At 41.3% G+C, this 21,521-nt stretch overlaps 1 protein-coding gene across 1 annotated transcript in view; it reads left to right on the top strand.

Annotated features, from left to right (window-relative positions):
• The window catches only part of celsr3 (cadherin, EGF LAG seven-pass G-type receptor 3), a 107,457-nt gene extending 86,106 nt beyond the window's left edge, over nt 1–21,351 (top strand). Inside the window, exons 26-36 of the mRNA XM_068732775.1 lie at nt 4,345–4,519; nt 5,799–5,911; nt 6,517–6,596; nt 7,404–7,530; nt 7,763–7,882; nt 9,542–9,639; nt 10,183–10,274; nt 10,518–10,691; nt 12,607–12,801; nt 14,588–15,632; nt 17,714–21,351. Coding sequence (XP_068588876.1) covers nt 4,345–4,519; nt 5,799–5,911; nt 6,517–6,596; nt 7,404–7,530; nt 7,763–7,882; nt 9,542–9,639; nt 10,183–10,274; nt 10,518–10,691; nt 12,607–12,801; nt 14,588–15,632; nt 17,714–17,741 — 2,247 coding nt within the window. The 3' untranslated portion in view covers nt 17,742–21,351. The remainder of the gene's footprint in view (nt 1–4,344; nt 4,520–5,798; nt 5,912–6,516; nt 6,597–7,403; nt 7,531–7,762; nt 7,883–9,541; nt 9,640–10,182; nt 10,275–10,517; nt 10,692–12,606; nt 12,802–14,587; nt 15,633–17,713) is intronic.
• Nucleotides 21,352–21,521: the final 170 nt, after the last annotated feature.

Raw genomic sequence — 21,521 nt, 5'->3', positions numbered from 1 at the left:
AATCTAATTAATTAAGCTGTATCCCCCTCACAGTCGACTGTATGGCTCTTAACAGTGGGACTGGTTACTTCTAGCTGAACAATATGTTTGCTTATTCATGTGCATCATGCTTGGGAGAGCATGTTGGTGCTCGCAGCAGTCGTGTGTGTTTGTGTGCACACTTGGTTTTACATGCTTGTGCACAATTTATTCTTTCTTTTAGTGTGTAACTTGTAGTGTGTGTGTGTGTGTGTGTGTGTGTGTGTGTGTGTGTGTGTGTGCGTGGGAGTGTGAAATCCATCGTCTGGCTGTATTCCTGCCAAGGCGGCTGCTATTTCTATGTCGTCTCTGGCTGTGTCATTATTTGCACTGAGCTTCTTTTAACCTCATCCGGGCGGTACGAGTTGACTTTCCTTAACGTAAAGATGTAGAGCGCTCAGCTGCAAAAATTCTTTAGTTAAGTGTTTCTCCTTTTTCATTAGTTTGTTCATTGTGAAGTTTACATTTACATTTTAGGTGTTTAACAGCCCACATCCAAAGTAATTTAAGACTGCAGCTTAATGATGTCATAGTTTTATTTCTTTGGTTGTGAAAAAGTATTTTGATTTGCATATCTATATATAATCACCATGTCATCATGTCACCAACATGACCCTTTTGGTGAAGGTTATGAATATCAGGTGTCTGTCCTGTTGCAGTCACACATCCCAGGAAACCAGAGTTGATAAAAACTCACAAGAAGCTTGGTTATTAAACCAACATTTTGTTTATCCCAAATATTTTGACAGAGAGGAAGAGTCGAAGCAGATCTAATTCCAGTCTTTGCAAGTTAAGCCAAGACCGGATTGACAGCCTGAGCCTTTTGAGCTGTAATCTTTCATTGTCTGGTGTTTATATCTGTTAAGAACACACAAAATAAAACACACCAGACCGTTTGTTCTCACTTCTTTTCGTTGTACTTAGCATGTAAAACATGGCTTTGAAAGCTGGCTGTCAGTTGCCAGCTGCCATCTATTGTAACTCATAAACCCGTACGTTCTGAAGTTGTTACCTATGGTTGGTTTATAGGGCGGGGCCAAATCATCTATCCCGATATAGGTCATTACATATCTCAATAATGATATGTGTGTTTTCTGGTAATTCAATTTAAAAAAACGTCTATATGACATAACCACATGGTAAAGGCACAGGGTGCTGGTTAACAGACAACTTGCATTCAGAAATGCCTGTAGTGGGGACCGGCGTGGGCTTAACTTTGCAATTGTGCCCTCTCCGTGTTCGCAAAACAGCTGTTTGCTCCAGCTTCACTCCCACATGCATTGATCAGAATGTAAAGCTTTGTCTTACTGATATAAATATTGCCATAACGCTGTTTTCTCTGCTGTTGTCTCGACATTGCGATAGATACAATAAAGAAAAACATAAACGTTATAGACTTTATAGACATTTCATAGATAGACATCATATCGCCGAGCCCTATTGGTTTAGTTTTTGTCTTTACTTCTGACAAACAGCACCACAGTTCTCCTAGAAGACGATGACGTGCACTTTCAGATGTAGGTGCTGTAATTCAGAGCCACTTGAGTTTGAATGGCATCTTCCTCATCTGGTTAAACAAACAAAACAGACCGAAGCCCCCAGAGTTCAAATACACCACTTTAGACAAGCTTGAATGCAGCCTGAGGGTATATTCTCAGAGATTATTCACGGAGAAGTTCAGCATTACTTCCAAAACAAACAGCAGCACTACACCAGCAAAAGGGATTTGGAAGTTGATCTCCTGCCCTGACAAAACGTGCTCAAATTCATTCCTGATAATATGCAATCTAAACCATGGCATTGCACGGACTTCAGATATTTATGTTAAAGCGTCTCTGAAAACTGATTTGACATGCTCTCAGCATTCGTGCAGCATCATCTATGGCAATAAAGACGTTTTCCATGTCCATCAATACTGTTTCATGGATGTTTCAAAAGACGAAAATAAATAAATCAACCACGGACCAAGCTCTCTCCAAAATATATGGTATAATTCATAATATCTATTACTTACAGAAAATGTTGGTAGCAGGTCATTTGATGAAACCTTGAAATACAAGATTTTTAATTGGAGTACAGAGTTGATTATTCTTCTTAAAACCATAAAACCAGTGAAATGATCTGTATTTATTGCTGTTTTTATGATTGTAAACATATTTGTTACATGAATGCTTTCAGACTTCTACACACATAACTGCTATGACAACCACATTACCTGCGAGCGTACTTTCCTCTACCGACAGTGCTTTCTTTCGTACACATAATCATAGTTAACGCACTCTTGGGTATTATTACCATAATTCAGCATCATAACGACGTTAATTTACATTGATATCATTCATTTTTTGGCTTTTCCTGAAGACTTACTGTAACATGCTGCCATAAACTCTGTTCATTAGTCGCATTGGTAATTAAACCATGAATGTCTGTCACTTCATTGCTGACACCTGCTGTGTTTTATCAAAGACTTGTTGGTGCAGGTAGCTGCTCTGCACCTGTCACAAAATCAATACCCAGGTTGGTAACACTTTATAATAACTACACACTATGAAGCATTAGTTAAGTATGAGTAAACACTTAATTCATCATTTATAAAGCATTATTCCTACATTAACACTCATTAGTATACAATTCATAACAACAGTTATAAATGTTTTATTCTTGATTAATAAGCTTGTCTATTATGTGTTTGGTGATTGTGTTTTCATACTTTATAAATGATGGATTCCCCATTTGTAAATTCAGTATTATATATATTACAAACCAATTATTAAGGAGTTGTAGATGATTAATAACATCCTTTATAAAATGCTAGTAAATGATTAAGAACTTATTTAGATGTCCATTATTCATGCATTTATATATATATATAATGATTTAGATATGCACTAATGGTTAGGGACTATGTTAATATATGCTTTATAAATGTGTATTAATAGTGCAATTCATGATTAATTCAGGTAGTTACTAGTCATTTATTAAGTATTTTGTGTGACCTCATCTAAAGTCTGGACTATCTATGCCTTACAAAGCATTTATAAATGACATTGAAAGACCATCAGTGCCTCAAAACCCACAGAAGTCTGTTATCTTCTCAACAGAAAAGACAAAACGCAAAGTGATCAAGTACATATCAATATTTATTACAAGATGCAAACAATGTACTCGTAATACAAACCTCTCAGCCATTCATTCATGTAAAAAAACAAAACAAACAGATTCTCCTTCAGGAGAACATGGCTGAATATAAAACATTTGCAAATGTACAACTGGAGCTAGCCAGAAGCTTTGCATATTAGTTTACATTTACTTATTTAATTATTCATTTTAACCAAGCACATCGATCTCCACTGTTCGCACTTTTCTTCAGTTGCATGTTCCGATAGCAGTCGGCGAATCTGCTCAATGACAACTGACGGGCATTGGAGACCCGTCAGGTGTCACGTAACGTTACACATGATGGAGGATGAGTATGTAGCTATCCTTCCAGCTAGCATGTCACTATCTAGAGGTCCTGAGACGGCGCACGCAACGGCGTTACCTCCGTTGTAAATAGAGCAATTCACGAGACAGTTGCCTAACTAGCTGTTATATGATAGCGACAATGTTTGATGACCATTTATCTGTTCATATGAGTGGAGCGAATGTAAATGTTTTATATCCAGCCATGTTCTCCTGAAGGAGAATCTGTTTTTGTTTTTTTACATGAATGAATGGCTGAGAGGTTTGTATTACGAGTACATTGTTTGCATCTTGTAATAAATATTGATATGTACTTGATCACTTTGCGTTTTGTCTTTTCTGTTGAGAAGATAACAGACTTCTGTGGGTTTTGAGGCACTGATGGCCTTTCAATGTCATTTATAAATGCTTTGTAAGGCATAGATAGTCCACACTTTAGATGAGGTCACACAAAATACTTAATAAATGACTAGTAACTACCTGAATTGATCATGAATTGCAGTATTTATGCACGTTTATAAAGCATGTATTAACATAGTCCCTAACCATTAGTGCATATCTAAATCATATCTGTAAATGCATGAATAATGTGCATCTAAATAAGTTCTTAATCATTTACTAGCACTTTATAAAGGATGTTATTAATCATCTGCAACTCCTTAATAATTGGTTTGTAATATATATGATACTTGCTTCATAGTGTGTAGTTATTATAAAGTGTAACCCAAAGGTTGATTTTTTTTATTGCTCACCATCTTTTCTTCCTTTTCTTCTGTTTCATCCCTGCTTCTCCTCTCGTCTTTCTCCTTCTGCTGTCTCCATCTTCCCCCTTGCTTTAATTGTTCTCTTTCTCTCCCCCTCCAGTTCCTGTGTACAGTCGTGGCCATTCTCCTGCATTACTTCTTTATGTCCACTTTTGCCTGGATGTTCGTGGAAGGCCTTCATATCTACCGCATGCAGACTGAGCAACGCAACATCAACTACGGCGCTATGAGGTTCTACTACGCCATCGGCTGGGGCGTGCCCGCCATTATCACAGGTAAGACACACGCAACATTTGCACGCATGCACACATGTAGAATCTCTGTGATATTTGTCGGAAGCGTGTCTATGCATCCACGTCCTCGCCACATTTATTCACGGCAACACACTGTCATATATGTGCACAGACACACTCACATCACACACACACACATTCCAATGAGCCTGACTATGTAGATAAGGTTTCTGTGACATTTTAATATAGAGATAGTAGAGCACAGACACACAGACGCTAGCAATTTATTCCTTGACACATACGGTAAGCAAGTCATTTCTGTCTGCCTTTTTCTGTCTCCCCTCTTTTTCTACAAACACACACACACACACACACACACACACACACACACATACATTTGCAGTTTCCACTCGGATACATTCTGTCAACTCCCCTCTATCTGTTGCTCGTTCTGTCACACACACACACATACACCCCGACCGCTGTCTCACCTTGCCTCAAGAATGGATCTGTCTCCCACCGCACACACACACACACGCACACACACACACACAAATACACACACACACACGCTGGCTGCATGTCTTTCCCTCTGGCTCAGAGGTGCGTCTAATCCGTCTGTCCGTCTTTATTTAAACCCTTCCTGTCTCTCTTACTTTTGCAATTCAATTTAAAAAATCGTTATACTCATGACTGTCAAAACCTTGACAGTTGTCCAAACAAGGAATTAAGACTTCACAGTTCACGTCACCACTCTCACAGCGACCCAGTATAGCAACATCATAGAGGTGTGGTCATGTGGTGAAGAAATAACGGATAATAACCAATACTTGTGGTGTGGTTGTACGTACGTTCAAGGTTTTTCTCAAACACATATTCCAAAAGTTATGTGGATTTTGTCTTTTCTGTTTTGTCTTAAGCACGAGTCTCCTTCAAAATACACAAGATTAATCAGCTCAGTCACAACTTGAGAGAATCAGGTGGAAATTAGGGTAAAATAGACAGAAAGTAGTTTGCTAATATTATTTATGTTTGCTAGTATTAATGTTGGATAGTAATTTATCAGAATTATTATTCAATATTCTGGAAACATTAAATGTCTGAAGGCACCATAATGCATTTGCAGCCACTGTTTCCAACATGCTGATTTTCTTTAGCCTGAAATTATTATTTAGTAAATAACTATTGATTAAAATGTGTGCGTTACGTCTCATGCCTTTCCTGCTAAAGCCCTTCAGATAATCTCATGCGGTCACATCCTGTACTGCCTCTCTCTTCCTGAGAAGATATATACATCTGACTGTCTGTGTCTTCGCTGCAGGCCTGGCGGTGGGCCTGGACCCAGAGGGATACGGGAATCCAGACTTTTGTTGGATCTCCATCTATGACAAACTCATATGGAGCTTTGCTGGTCCTATAGCCATCGTCATACTGGTAACTGTCCCCTGTCTGTCTGATATATTGTAGTTAATGCTAATGTACACACACAAACCTATAGTGAAAACAGTGAATTGTTGATGAGCGTTTATCAATTATGTTTTTTAGAGGAACATTGGTTATGGTTTTGTTTCCCTTTAAAAGATGATATAATCATAAAACCTAGTGCAGATAAGCTTAGCCCTGTATACTATGCAAGGTAAACTCTTCTTAAAAACAAAATGTGCATAAACTAACAGTCTTATTCATTAGTACACCTTCCTAACCTTTGTGAATGACGGTATTCATTTATTTTTCTCTTTCCGTCCTTCTGTTGTGCCTTCGCTTCTTCAGTACTAATTCTTTTATTTTTTAAGATACATTTTTTTTCTTCACTTTTCTGTGTATTTTTTTATACTGTTTGCGCAAAGTAACCAGAACAGAATAAAAGAGCATTTCATAGACTTGAATGTCTTTTTTTCCCTCCTAGATGACTATTTTGTCCACATTGATTTGTTTTATTTGTTTATCCTCATCCCTGATGTTGCTAACGGCAGTATTGGATTAGCTGGAATGCATTAAAAACGTTGCCTTACCATTTGTATTGATTTCCCTTCATCCAGATGAATGGAGGGATTTTCATGATTGTAGCCAAGATGTCGTGCAATCCCTCTCAGAAGGAGACTAAGAAGCTCCCTGTCATGTGAGTACCCACTCACTATGGCGAAATGACTTATCTCACTTTGTAAAAGTGACTTTGTTGGCCGTCATGGTATGTAAATGTGTATAAAGATGGTACTGTATGAAGATTAAGAAACTTATGTAAAGTTTAAATTGAAGCACTATACAACATACATTACAAATAACTGCTAACAGCCTCAACAAAGCTATAACACTATAAATTGTTGCTTAAATTTTCAAACTGTGTGACTTTTTTTTTGTTTGCGTTACAAAACTGTTGTGGATGTAGTTTTGAAAATGGTTTGTGACTGGTGAACTAACAGGGAACAGAGGGGAATACATCTGTCTCATTCAGTCAATGCTGATTTAATAAACAATGATCATGTCAGGCCTGGTTATTGATCAGATCACATGTACATAAACGACTCCCGCATCTCTCTGTCAGTATTCATCCCCTGCCTTTTCCTGCTGGTTTTAACTCCCTGTCATTATTGCTTCTTTTGTTTTCTGTCTCTGAATTTCTTCATTATCCTAGTCATGGGCATCAATAAATAATACCCACATTGTTGTGATATCACAAGTAAGAGTATATAGTGGTATGAAGTAAAATAGTTTTAAAATGTTACATTCACGAATGGCTAGTTAACTAGCCAGCAGGGAAATAAAACAAAGTAATCAGAGTTATTAGTAGCATGTGCTGTTCCCAGTCAAAGCTTAACCATGTCATTGTCTTGTACATCCAAGTTGTACATGTAAAGATGCAGATGTTGTCTGTATCATGGTTTGTCAAACCTTCTCTCCCACTGACCTCTGTGTTTTCTCTCTTCAGTGCGACTATTCGCAATGCCTTCCTGCTGTTGCTGGTAGCCACCTCCACCTGGCTGTGTGGGCTGATGTCAGTGAACAACAGCATCCTGGCTTTCTACTACATATTCGATGTCCTCTGTCTCGTGCAGGTATGAACAGAGTGTATGTTTATATAGAACTGTTGCACTGATTCACCTTCCATCCGGTTCCTTACCGCCTTTACATTTGTGCATATAGTACGTCAAAATTACTGGCCAAATAATAGTTTTTGTTTTATTGCTTGAATATAAAGAAGAAAAAGGGAGTGCTCGGAAAAGACATGATGAAAAATTTGCAACTTAAACTTAAGCTGTGTCCTTCTACGCTCTTTCTCTCTCCCAGGGTTTGTCGGTGATGCTGGTCTTCACTGTGTTCAACGCAGAGGTTAAGGAGGCCTGGAGCGTAGCCTGTTTGGGTAAGAAGAGCCCCGGAGAAGACCCACCAAGACCCCCACAGAACACTGTGAGTTACACACACAGACAGCCTCCCGTTGGGTAGTGGTTTTGCTGCAGCTCGTGTCCACTTAACTTAAAAAGTTTTTATATTGTCAGATGTCTTGGTTTGACTTGACATTACTATGCAATCATTTACATAGCTCATTGTGTAAATAAAGATTTTAAGATATTTTTGATGATTTGTATGAGCTATAATAGCATAATGTGATGGTCATTATTGCACATTAACGACTTGCAGGATGAATGTAAGACCCTGATGTGAAGCTGTAAATCGTCCCGCTGCATGATCCCAAAGCCATTTACTGTTTTATTCTCTTCTACAGTATTCTCTTTTCTCTTGATGCACATTCTCACTGTGTCCATTACTAGACCAGCACAAATGCCCTCCTGCCTTTCATTCCTCCTTCCCTCTATCCACCCATCCATCTTTCCCATCCTCCATCTCCTCTCCTTCTGCCTTCAGGGTTTGTCGCTGACCCAGATAAGACAATATACTGACCAGTGGGGGTCTGCTCACTCTTAAGTCCACTTCTTCAAAAGCACTGTGCAGTGTCTATTTAGAGAGTGTGTGTGTGTGTGTGTGTGTGTGTGTGTGTGTGTGTGTGTGTGTGTAGCCCTTTCCTGTCATCTTTTCTTCACTCTCTCTTCTATCTCATATGTGTGTTTAGGCTCACTGCACTCGGTTTTCTTAAGTCTCTCTCATTATCTCTCCTCTATACTATACTGTGTGTGTGTGTGTGTGTGTGTGTGTGTGTGTGTGTGTGTGTGTGTGTGCATGCTCACAGTCCAATATCCTCTCTTTATCCGACTTCTATCCAATGAACTTCACATGCTGCCTGGATGTCTGTGTGTGTGTGTGTGTGTGTGTGTGTGTGTGTGTGTGTGTGTGTGTGTGTGTGATGGTGTGCTAGTTTACAAGTAGTTCATTTCACCTTTTAAACCCCCATTTCCTCTGGGAGCTCTTCCTATCCATCACTGAGACATGTGGGGCAAAATAACTGATCTTTTCCAAAAGTATTATAGGACACAAATGACCAGCTCTTCGCATCGTTTCACCAATCTGACTCTACTACTACTGTGTGATATGTTATTTATGACTACAGTGGCCTATTACAGTATGGGAAGCAGAAGTCTTGACCCATTTCCTGCTAGTAGCTTCTGCTCCATTAGCTTAGCCTCCTTTTTTAATTTTTTTTCCCCGGTCAGCATTCAGTCAAGATAATAGCTCCCACAATTCCTGGGGCACTATAGTAAAATATCACGGGCGGTTGCTTTTGAATGCTAATAAAAAGAAAGACAAGGTTCTTAAAGTTTAGCCATCTATAATAGTACTCAGTGATATGGATAGAAAACATCAGTATCAGGAAGAAGTCCTTTATGGGAATGTGAATTATGATAACATAACGGAGGCACCAGGTAGCCCATAATAACAGTAGGATTTTGACTCCTGATACAGTGCAGTATGTTGTGTAACTACAGAAGATTCAGTCAATCACTTTTTTCCATGTTCAAAAACCATCATGAGGGAGGAAATGCACTTTTATTTTTTATTAAAAACTTTTTGTTTTGTACCATTCAGTGTCTTGGTTAAAGTAATTCTCTCAACCTTGTTGTGTGTGTGTCTGTGTGTGTGTGTGTGTGTGTGTGTGTGTTTGTGTGTGTTCAGGCTCAGAACCCCTATCACAATGCATCTCTGTTGGAGCAGAGCGGGCTGCACCGCATTACCCTGGGAACCTCCACCATCTCCTCTGTCAGCTCCGCCAGGTATATAAATATCCAAAGGTTCACACACAGACACATCACAACTTTTCCCAACAAACTAGAAATACATTTGGAAGGAAAAAATCCACACCATTGCTTGTAGTTCAAGAGAAAATGGTTTAATACCAACAATGTAAGTGTTAAATTATCATTCAAATATGAATTTGAGTTTGACTGATTCTCTGTGGATCTGAGAGAAAGCTGCTTCAGGGAGGACATTCCCTCGTTAACAAAAACCCTGTCGTGCATTTTGTGGGTCAGTGGGGTAAAGATGAAGAAGATTGGATGGAACAATGTACTGTAGTGTATGTAGAGCAAAACTAATGTACTCTGAGAGTGGCTGTTGGTGTGTTTATGGCTGAGTGACTGTCTGCATGTGTGTGTGTGTGTGTGTGTGTGTGTGTGTGTGTGTGTGTGTGTGTGTGCATGTACAGTACATACTTTATGTGTGTGTGTGGATGCTCTATATTTTTATTATTGGCCTGCATGACTGCATATACAGTATACTGTGTGTGTGTCCTCACTTCTCTCCTCTTTCCCTGCTAGAGAAAATCTTTTAGCTCGTCAGACGCTGGAACAAAACATCGTCCACACAGGAGCGACCGACCTGGATGTAGCCATGTTCCACAGAGACGGAGGTAAACGCAAAACACCACCTGGACACAAACGCACACTCCTAACAAGCAGCAGTGACGCATTCTCCATTTCTTCACCCCTGTTTTGCACTTCTTTTTTTCTTCTCATCACTCTCTCTTTCCATATAAATTTAAAAGGTTAAGCTCACATCACAATGGAGAACCTGTCAACGCTATTTTTCCTTCCTCTTTGTCATTTTTCTCCATTCCGCCTCTCACTTGTTTCCTCTCTCCTTCTTCCCCCAGGTGAGGATTCGGACTCAGACTCAGACCTCTCCATGGAGGAGGAGCGCAGTCTCTCCATCCCTTCTTCTGAGAGTGAGGACAACGTCCGACTCCGCGGGCGCATCCAGCGGCGATTCAAACGCTCCAATCACAGCGAGCGTCTGCTCACAGAGCCCACCCACAACGGTACCAAAGGTTAGACGAGCACTTAAGCAAATGATTAATCTCACTATTTTTACTTGTTTCTGCTTTTTAAGGCATTTCTTCTCACAGTAACGCCAGAAAAGGCCAGTAATGGTCAAGTGGTCTTGCTCAAGGACGCTTAATTTATTGGTTTTTGGTGGAGTATTCCCCCATCTATCATCTCTACCTGCTTAACCTGTGCAGGGTCATGGAGGCTGGAGTGTATCCAATCTCACTTTGGGTGAGAAGCAGAATTCACCATGGACAGGTCGCCAGTCTATCACAGGAATATCACATTTTGACTCACAATCACAGCTTTACTTTCATTAAGAGTCTCCAGTTAACCAGACCTGCATGTTTTGGGCTAAGTATGGGGTGAAAACAGACAGAGACGTTTGTCAGCCAGCAGAGTCAAACTATTTAGGACACTGTTTCGAAAGCAGTCCTCTCTTTTTTATCTCAGATATGTAGAAACAAGCAAAATGTGTGGCACAAAAACATACACACACATACAGCAGGAGGAAATGTCAGTGCTGGTAGTCATGCATAACACATGAGTTTATGTACAAAGTATGTGATATAAATGTCATGCATACACTGTGCTCTACGAAAGGTTTCATCGGAGAAAAGGCCAGATGTGCAAATCTATAAATCCATACAAGTAGTCAGTTCTTAGCTTAATTAGCCACCTGGATCAATGAAACAGAGTAAAACAGGGACCGGAGCAATATGAACGAATGGAGGAGGACAGGATCCAGATGGCCAGTACAGTCCAATCAATTCATCAGTGCAGTCAAGCTGAAGGCTCGGAGCCTTTTTACTGAAGGTCACAGTTTGAAGATGGCGGCCTATTCGTTGTGACAAAGCGTTAAACCCTTTGATCGATCAGTTGAGCAGTCGACTGGTCAGTGTGAGAGGACTGTGCAAGGAATGTGTGTAACTGAGTAAGTGTTCCATGGACAGCTGAAAAACACACAACAAAACCAATAAATAGATTATTTAAAATGTGTTGCAGAGAATGAAGAAGCTTAACTAAATTCTAATACAATTAGAATAATATGCGGTTTTCAAAGTAAGTACTTAACATTAATGGTGCAACGACGTCATGTGTTTTGTAGCTGGAACAAATAATGATTATTAAATTTCTGGATAGAAATAAATTATTCTTATTTGTCATTTATCAAGCAAAAACATAATTTAAAATATGCTAAGAAAACAAGCAATGTGTCACTTTTGGCTCAGAGAAATTTTGTTTCCCGGTTTTTGGAAAAATATTGAGAGATTAGTTAAAATTTTTATAAATTATTAGTTGTAGCCCTAATGATAACATTGTGACAAGATGTGGGTGACCTAACCCTTTATATTGGGATTTTCCAAATTACATGGATTGGCCTAAAGTGTTAATATCACAGAACAAATCAATATATCAAATGGCTGTAAGGGGAAGACAACTGCGTCATACATTAAGATAAATTATGCCTGTTCATTTGCACGAGTCTGATATCTGCTATCTACCAATATGTCATTAGTTATTTCATTATGAACATATGCTAAATGTCTGTTGACACCTGCTATTTGATGCAGACGTCTGTTCTGTGTTTGTTGAGATGCACACGAGGCAACAAAATGAGGCAGAATGCTTGAAATTAAAAAGATGAATATGAGGCATAAGAACATATCGGCAGCTTTTCATAACTGGTATTAAGTGGCTTTAATAGTATTTTTTTTTTCAGTGTTGACAACAATAAAAGTGATTCCCTTTTTCTTTTCTTAATCACTACTGTGACACTAGCGAGCCTTTATGTTTTATCAAACGTCGGCGGTTGATAAAGTCATGGCCTGACGTGAGAACACGTATTTGTGTAAAAAGGTGTATCAAGGATTTCATGAGTAACCTAAAAACGTTTGTTCTTTTTGTGTGTTACAGATCTGGATGGCAATGACCTTCTGTCCTACTGGCCGGCTTTGGAGGAGTGTGAGACCCACAGCCTTCAGAAGTGGGGCTCAGAGCGCCCCCTGGGGGGCGATTACAGCAAGGACGCTGCCAACAACAACCAGCAGGACGCAGCGCTGACTAGCGGGGACGAGAACGGCCTCACCCAGCCAAACAGGCACCGCAAGGGTGAGAGAAACACATATACATACAAGATAAGGGCACACTGTCATTTTGGATTTGCTTTCAACTAGGCATGTCCCCATATATGCCAATAGTCGTAGTGCGAGTAAATGTAATGTAATGAAACAGAGGATTGTTCATCATCTAAAGGTCTCTATTTAATAATCAGAGCACTCACATAAGAATGAAACACTGTCAGAGCCCTAGATATGAATTTTTGAACAATTCTCTAAATTCAGCTGGGGGAGGCGCGTAGACACAGCTGTTTGCGACATATAACAGCTTGCGTCTCTCTCCCCCGTTGACTGTCCATTTGCTTTCTGTCTGTGAATTTCTATAATAAGGGAAATGGAATTAGGACCAAAAGATCATTTACAAACACAAAAAGCAAGCAAGATAGAAGACCGTGTCTACCGATGTTCGCTTTGTGTCAGTACTACGGACAGCGTCTTAACGAGACGCACACACATTGCAATACAGTCATTTAGCAGACGCTTTTATCCAAAGCGACTTACAATGCAGATTCTATCACATTTCTACACCGTAGGCACAGCTATGGGAGCAATTTAGGAGTTAAGTGTCTTGCTCAAGGACATATCGACATGTGACGAGCAGAGTCGGTGATCGAACCGCCGTTCCTCTGATTGAAGGACAGCCCTTCTCTCCACTTAGCCACACACACACACACACACACACACACACACACACACACACACACACACACACACACACACACACACACACACACACACACACACACACACACACACACACACACACACTAACCACTACCGTGCTGTCCATTTTTCTGAAGCAATAGCTAAGTGATGTATCTCTGTATAATATTGTATACATGTTGATTTTCTATAGATTCATAAAGCTTCAACCGAGGCAGATCAATGGACAAGAAAAAGAAAGACATGATTCAAGGATCATGTATATTATATATTTTTAATATTCCAGTCTAATATTGATAAACAGACTTGTACCTATAAGAAATTGTGTTTTTGTTTTTGTTTCTCTCTCTTTCTTCTTGTTGCTTTAAATATCGACTTGTGCAACAAGTCATATGATTGTTACTTTGCGTCTTTGTAGATCTTTTTATGCCAGGCATCTATATATTAGTGTCTGGTCTGTATACTACAAATATATCAATGTCTTCATCATATTGTTTTAAAAAAATCTCTGTCTGATGCAGCCCATCAGGATGAAAAAGGGCATTTTGCCAAGAGGAAGATGGAGGAGATGTCAGCTGTGTGAGCTGAATCAGCAAAGCATAACTTAAAACAAAGCTCATTCACTGACACATTATCTGCTGTATGTGCAGTTTGTTAAGCATTCTAAATTATTCCAGTACATGTTATTCCCTCCATGTGACCAAGCAGTTTTTGTCCTAAGTCAGAGTCATACCAGATTCAATGTACCATGATTTATTCTCTGATCACCTCATGTCCATGTCATGCAGAAATGATTTACCCCCACCACACACTAAAGAGCTGGAGTCAGCTGGAGTCAGCCTGTAGCGTCAGTTTAAATCTGGCCCTAAAAGCATGAGTGGCATTATAATATGTACAGGACAGTGTGTACTGTATACTCAGAATACATACATATAAAATTGGCTTATGCTCGCATACACTCAAAGGTGCACCACACATGCAAAGACACACTGAGAGCAAGTGAGGAGGAGAAATGCAGGCAAATATAAATCACTCATGCTGCCTGAAAGCATGGGTGACATTTTAGTGAACCTATTAATAGACAAAGCACATGAACACCTATTTCCCTATCTCAGGTATCCTGAAGAATCGTATCGGCTGTCCCCCGGCACTCCAGGGTCTCTCCACCCTGGGCCGCAACCCCAGTGAGCTCAACTGGTACCGAACCTCTACTCTGGGCCACCGGGGAGTTCCCGCAGCCTCGTATGGTCGCATGTACTCTGCCACAGCGGGTGCCAGTGGAGGCTCCGGCTCTCTCTCTCAACCTGCTTCTCGCTACTCCTCCAGGGAACACCTGGACTCGCTGTCCCGGAGGCAGTTGTCTAGGGATCCACTGGGGAGGCAGACAGTTGGGGGGTCGAGAGACCGACTGGACTCCCGGGGCTCCAGGGACAACCTTGATCTCCTGCCCAGGAGGAGAGAGCTGGGGCAGGGGGCAGGGCTAGGGGGACTGGGGCTGGATCACCAGCGGGTCTCATTGTCCAGGGAGAACTTGACAGGATCCAGGGACAGACTGGACAACCACCACGCAAGTAGCGTCCATGCCTCGAGGGAGGACTTGAGCGGAAACGGGGGAGCGGGAATTGAGGGATACCTCAGCGGATCAAGGTCGCAGCTGAACTCGCTGACCCGGCGGCAGGCCTCATCCCGGGAGCACCTAGGGGGGGCGCTGATGAGCAGCAGGTCGAGGGAGCAGCTGGAGACCAACGGGGGCGGAGCCCAGGCTCAGCCATGTCGGGAGTGGCTCCGGACTCTGCCTCCCCGCCAGCCCTCGCACCCCGACCAGCCTCCCTCCTCCTCCCCTCCTCCCCCTATCTCCGAGGAGCCCCAGCAAGACCACCTCCCAGCTCACGTCAGAGGACGACTGGACTCTGCACCTCCGTGTAGGTACCCCGGTCAGACTGTCCCCCAGGTCGCAGGTTCAAATCCAAACCCTCTGGGTCGACAGCCGTCCAGTGAACACCTGGATATCCTGTCCTCCATCCTGGCATCCTTCAGTTCCTCCGTCCTCACTCCTCCCCCTGCCGCCTCGAACCCTGGGCCTAATGGCTCCGCCCATGGGCCCTCCCCCTCCCCGCCAGCCACCTCCCACAGCATATCTGAAGTCTCCCCCGACTCCGAGTAAGTCCTTCTGTGTACATAAATCGGCTTCCTCTAACTCTCTCCTGTCCCCTTTTTCTATTTTATATCTTGTGCTTCGTCTTCAACTCCCCATTGTCTTTGATCCTGTGTAAACACAGTTTTTGGCTTTTACTTTCCTGCACCTCCTCCCTTTTGTCTCCCCCTGTCTGATCTGTTCTTCCTCAGCAGCTCCATAGGAATCATGTCTACTCTTCAACTCTTCTTTTCACCTCTCATATTGTTCCTTTCCTGTCTTTCCCATATTTTTAAATCGACTTTACTCTGCTCCATTTCCTACTTTACATGTACAGTTGTGGTCAAAAGTTTACATACACTTGTAAAGAACATAATGTCATGGCTCTCTTGAGTTTCCCCGTTATTTCTACAACTCTGATTTTTCTCTGATAGAGTGATTGGAACAGATACTTCTTTGTCACAAAAAACATTCATGAAGTTTGGTTCTTTCATGACTTTATTATGGGTTAACAGAAAAAGTGACAAAATCTGCTGGGTCAAAAATATACATACAGCAGTGCTAATATTTGGTTACATGTCCCTTGGCCATTTTCACTTCAATTAGGCGCTTTTGGTAGCCATCCGCAAGCTTCTCGTTGAATCTTTGACCACTCCTCTTGACAGAATTGGTGCAGTTCAGTTAAATTTGATGGCTTTCTGACATGGACTTGTTTCTTCAGCATTGTCCACATGTTCTCAATGGGATTTAAGTCAGGACTTTGGGAAGGCCATTCTAAAACCCTAATTCTAGCCTGATTTAGCCATTCCATTACCACTTTTGATGTGTGTTTGGGGTCATTGTCCTGTTGGAACACCCAACTGCGCCCAAGACCCAACCTTCGGGCTGATGATTTTAGGTTATCCTGAAGAATTTGAAGGTAATCCTCCTTCTTCATTATCCCATTTACTCTCTGTAAAGCACCAGTTCCATTGGCAGCAAAACAGCCCCACAGCATAATACTACCACCACCGTGCTTGACGGTAGGCATGGTGTTCTTGGGGTTAAAGGCCTCACCTTTTCTCCTCCAAACATATTGCTGGGCATTGTGGCCAAACAGCTCAATTTTTGTTTTGTCTGACCACAGAACTTTCCTCCAGAAGGTCTTATCTTTGTCCATGTGATCAGCAGCAAACTTCAGTCGAGCTTTAAGGTGCCGCTTTTGGAGCAAGGGCTTCCTTCTTGCACGGCAGCCTCTCAGTCCATGGAGATGCAAAACACGCTTGACTGTGGACACTGACACCTGTGTTCCAGCAGCTTCTAATTCTTGGCAGATCTGCTTTTTGGTGGTTCTCGGTTGACTCTTCACCCTCCTGACCAATTTTCTCTCAGCAGCAGGTGATAGCTTGCGTTTTCTTCCTGATCGTGGCAGTGACAAAACAGTGCCATGCACTTTATACTTACAAACAATTGTTTGCACTGTTGCTCTTGGGACCTGCAGCTGCTTTGAAATGGCTCCAAGTGACTTTCCAGACTTGTTCAAGTCAATGATTCGCTTTTTCAGATCCATGCTGAGCTCCTTTGACTTTCCCATTGTAGCGTTTGTGGGCGTTTGTATCCAATGAGCCCTATTTAAATGGCCTCAGAGAAGTCACCAGCTGTAGTCACTCATAATCACTCACAAGAAGTTAAGAGGCCATGCTATGAAGCTCATTTCATTGACACAACTTTCTAAGTCACCAAAATTGCTAATTCATGTTGCTGTATGTATATTTTTGACCCAGCAGATTTTGTCACTTTTTCTGTTAACCCATAATAAAGTCATGAAAGAACCAAACTTCATGAATGTTTTTTGTGACAAAGAAGTATCTGTTCCAATCACTCTATCAGAGAAAAATCAGAGTTGTAGAAATAACTGGAAACTCAAGAGAGCCATGACATTATGTTCTTTACAAGTGTATGTAAACTTTTGACCACAACTGTATGTTCTGTTCTGTCTCTCTTTGCCCTTTTGCCTTTAACAGCTCATTTCCATTCTGCTCCTGTATATTGTCATCATTATGTGTAAGTGAAATTACTATCAGTATTGAAACCTATTGATGATTCATTTTCCTTTCCTTCCCCTCAGAGCCAACAGAAGTGAAGGACAGTCTTGATGACAGCCTCCATATCCCTTTATGCATTGCGACAGTGCTTGGAAAACCAGGGACAAGTTCAAAGGTCATGGATGGTCCTGAACCACTGGGGCACACTGGGACATCTGAAGCCTAGAAACAAACTTGAGAGGAGACACAGAGTTGGAAAGAAAGTAAGGCAGAGAGCATCCATGCGGATAAGAGAGGGCTCGTGGTCAGTTTGTACTGTATAAATTACATTTTGTTCAAGTCCCACTGCCTACAATGACTTTTCTTTGAACGATGGCTCAACCACCTCTACTACCTAAAAACTGTTCAAGACAAACACAAACTCCTCAGATTTCAAAGTCAAGTCAACTTGATCAAGACAACATCAGTCTAAAAGAAGAAGAAAAAAAAAAGAAGAAAAGACTGTAAATAACATTTTTATACATTTTGTATCTTTTTCATTGGAGATGAAGAAGAAATCTTTTGTGATGTTTTCTTTTTTTTGTTTTTTAAACGATTGTGTCCGTGTGAGGTTGTGAGTGAGGTTGGTGCGAGTGAAGTCTTGTTCGTTGCCAAGGGAGACATTTCCCCCTACAAAGAAAAAAAAATCCCCAAATTTTCCTCGAAAGCAGTTTTCCTCAGAAACTTTTCCTCACACTCATCAACTCTGTGTATAGCGACGACAGGGGTCCGGCAATAGTATCTGATGAGATTATTAAAACATGTGATTGAAAGGGAAAATATCAAAGTAGCGAGAAGTGATTGTAAATAGAGGGCGGGGTTATTATAGGAGAGGAGATATGATAGGAAGATGATTGTGAAGAGAAAGATGGGCCACCATTAAGCTAAAGCACCACATGAAGGCTCAGAGTTGGTGGTTCCACCGTTAAAGTATCAGCTCTTTAAGGAGATTGTGCTGTTTCGTGATCCACTGTATGTGAATGTGACCTTGTCCTCTGTCCGTGTATCTTTGTGCCTGGTGCTGTCTGAACCAGACCATATCAGTCGACTGACATTCCGGAGATCCGGCAGGTGAAGGTAGATATCTGCTTCTCTGTATGAGGCTTTATCATGTAACAACCATTTAAAGACCCTCAAGGTGTTTTTGCTCTTTGATGCATCAACCTGCCTCAAGATATGTCACGGGAGCATCCAGGAGACTCGTAGTATAAAAGCTTCTCATGCAGAAGTTCTGTGCAAAATCCAAGCCAAAGGGACAACTGTTTAAAAATCAGTACCATGCGTTGTTGTTCTCCAGTTTTGTTTTTGTGTGTGATGAAAATGAAACTTGTGCAGGCTGTGAACGCTCTAGATGTAATTCACACTTTTGTTTTAATTGTGATTAGTATTATTTGTATTCATGATTGTGCCATGGAAACAGTTGTTAATGAGACCCTCGATCATCGCTACAACATAACCCACTGTGGTTCTCATTCCGTTTTGTTGCATACTGTATCAGCGAGGGTAATTTTGTTTGATACGTAGACGGAGAGCGGATCAGAAGGAGGACGGTATGAGTCATGTCCCGGTGTGCGCTCAGATATTTATTCGGAGACCTGAAAGCAGACCTGCCGTACATATCCAGCCTGGTATCTACCAGAATATATCAGCTCACGTCTGTAGCACATGAAGCCCATGCCAGATATTTTCTTTTAAATTGCTTGGCTGAACACAGTTGCTGGGGAATGACTTCAGAATATCTTCTATACATGAGAAATTTCCTGACTTTGCAGATGGGCTCCAAAACATCCAGCACGAGCTGTCATTGATGAAGAGGTTCACACCAGAACACATTAATACAGATTGCTGTAGGAAGATCAGGTCTCTTGCCAGATCCGGGCGTAGCTTCTGCTTTGCTGAGGAGAGATGTCAGTGGTGTCAGCGCTAAAAGCCTCTAAGTGGGTTTTAAGATGCAGCTCTTTCCATCAGCAACGTCTCCCTTCTCACAGCTATTGGAGCGAGCGCTGATGTCAGACCTTGAGGTAACAACACACAGGCATTTATAAGCAGTGGAGACAGGAAGGCAGAGCTCCAGCGGCCTGCAGAGGGAGTAGAGAATTGAGGCTAACTTGACTGTGTTTTTGTAATGAAAAAAGGGAAGCAGTTCATAAATAACTGAAGGTAAAATGAGGTTTCTGTAATGCCAAAATTAGTTTGTCTGCATGCCCTCGAGCAGAGAGCACTGTGACGACACTGAAACAGCAAGACGGGAAGTGGATAAAACAGCAAGAAGGCTGAAAGAGCACAATGAGCATAAGAATAAATCATTAGGTACAAACTTAGACAAGGTTGGAACAAATTGAGTCAGAAACTGTGACTGTGTGCAAGTTGTACCTACAGGGAGGAGGGCGTTGAAACATAGAAATACAGAAAGTAGGAATAAAAACACACACCCACCTCGCAAATGCATATCTCCCTGTTGTGACTGCTGCTCCGTCATCCCCATGTCCCTTGGGAAGTGACAAGTCAACCTATTATTACAGTAGTATTGCCAAAAAATGCCCCTGCAGGGGAACACTGCCCACTATTTCTCCTCACTCTTTTCATTCAGCTGCTCCATTTCCTTATTTCTCCATTTACTCTTCACAGATCCATTCGTTATCTTCAACTGACAGTACCTTTAACTTGTACAGACATGAGATTTATTTTATTTATCGATAATTTATTCACATTGTATTGATTATTTATATTGCCATTTTGTATGTTTTTTGTTGGGTCCGAATGTTCCCTTTTGTCTGTTTCTTATGATCTGAGTCTCTCACTGCAACAAATTCACAGATGAAGGACAAGAAGAGATGAGAATGTGAAGATGAAAATGTGACACAGGATGCTTTGCTTTTCAGCATTTAATTTGGTTTCTTTATCCAATCATGGGGTTAAAGGGGGAATAATTTGACAAAACGTGAATTTCAATCCTATTTAGGTGCATTTTTTTCCTCCCCAGACAGAATGTCAACATATCTAAACTAAAAGTTCAATACTGGGTGTAAATAGTGCAGATATGTCACAAATCAAACCATTTTTTTCTTCCCTGTTCATCATTATAGATTCAAGGCTGAAGCTTCACATGCACAAAATCAGATCATTAACTGGTGACGTCCAAAAACAGTCAGAAACAGTCAGACGTCAGTGACAGTGAAACTCCAGCTTCAGGTTGATCTGGTCCGGACCAACAGGAGGAGACAAAAAGACTGAGTTGACACTAAATTGTGATGTGCTCTAAAAAAAGACAAAACATTGGCGAAGTGACGGAAGGAAAGAAACGGAGTGAGATATAGTCGGGTGGAGGAAGAGGAGGGATGGGAGATTGTCTTTGTTAGCTTGTTTGTTCATTATGGGATGCCTTCCATCCCGCCGTCGGCAAGGGGACGGCGGCATGGAAACAGCTGTTCCCCTGTTACCGCGGAAACAAGAGAAATGTTGGACATTAAAAAAAAGAACTTATTCCTACTCGGCTGCGTTTATATTTACTCTGTGTGTGTGTGTGTGTGTGTGTGTGTGTGTGTGTGTATGTACTGTTTCAAATTCATGAGGAAACATCCTGACAGGGACACGTTTTTGTGGAAGGCTCTCTCTCTCTCTTCGACTTGTTTTGACTCTCAAAGTTTCCCGTCACATTCAGAGGTGTCTGAGAAGTTCAGCTGACACTTCGATTCCCAGCAAAAACAGAAGCACCCAGCTGAGACAGAATATAACCAGCCCCCAAATTCTTTTAAAATGTAGACATGCAGGGGCTGAAAGAGAAATCAGCGCTCCTGTTAAATTAGTATAACTTCTAACAATTTGTAAAATACAAAATAAATGCTTGCTTTA

Source organism: Cebidichthys violaceus, unplaced genomic scaffold, assembly GCF_023349555.1.
Source record: "Cebidichthys violaceus isolate CVI_PGR_0920_01 unplaced genomic scaffold, fCebVio1.0.p SCAF_6, whole genome shotgun sequence".
Taxonomy (NCBI): domain Eukaryota; kingdom Metazoa; phylum Chordata; class Actinopteri; order Perciformes; family Stichaeidae; genus Cebidichthys; species Cebidichthys violaceus.
This window is presented reverse-complemented; position numbering and strand designations above follow the sequence as displayed.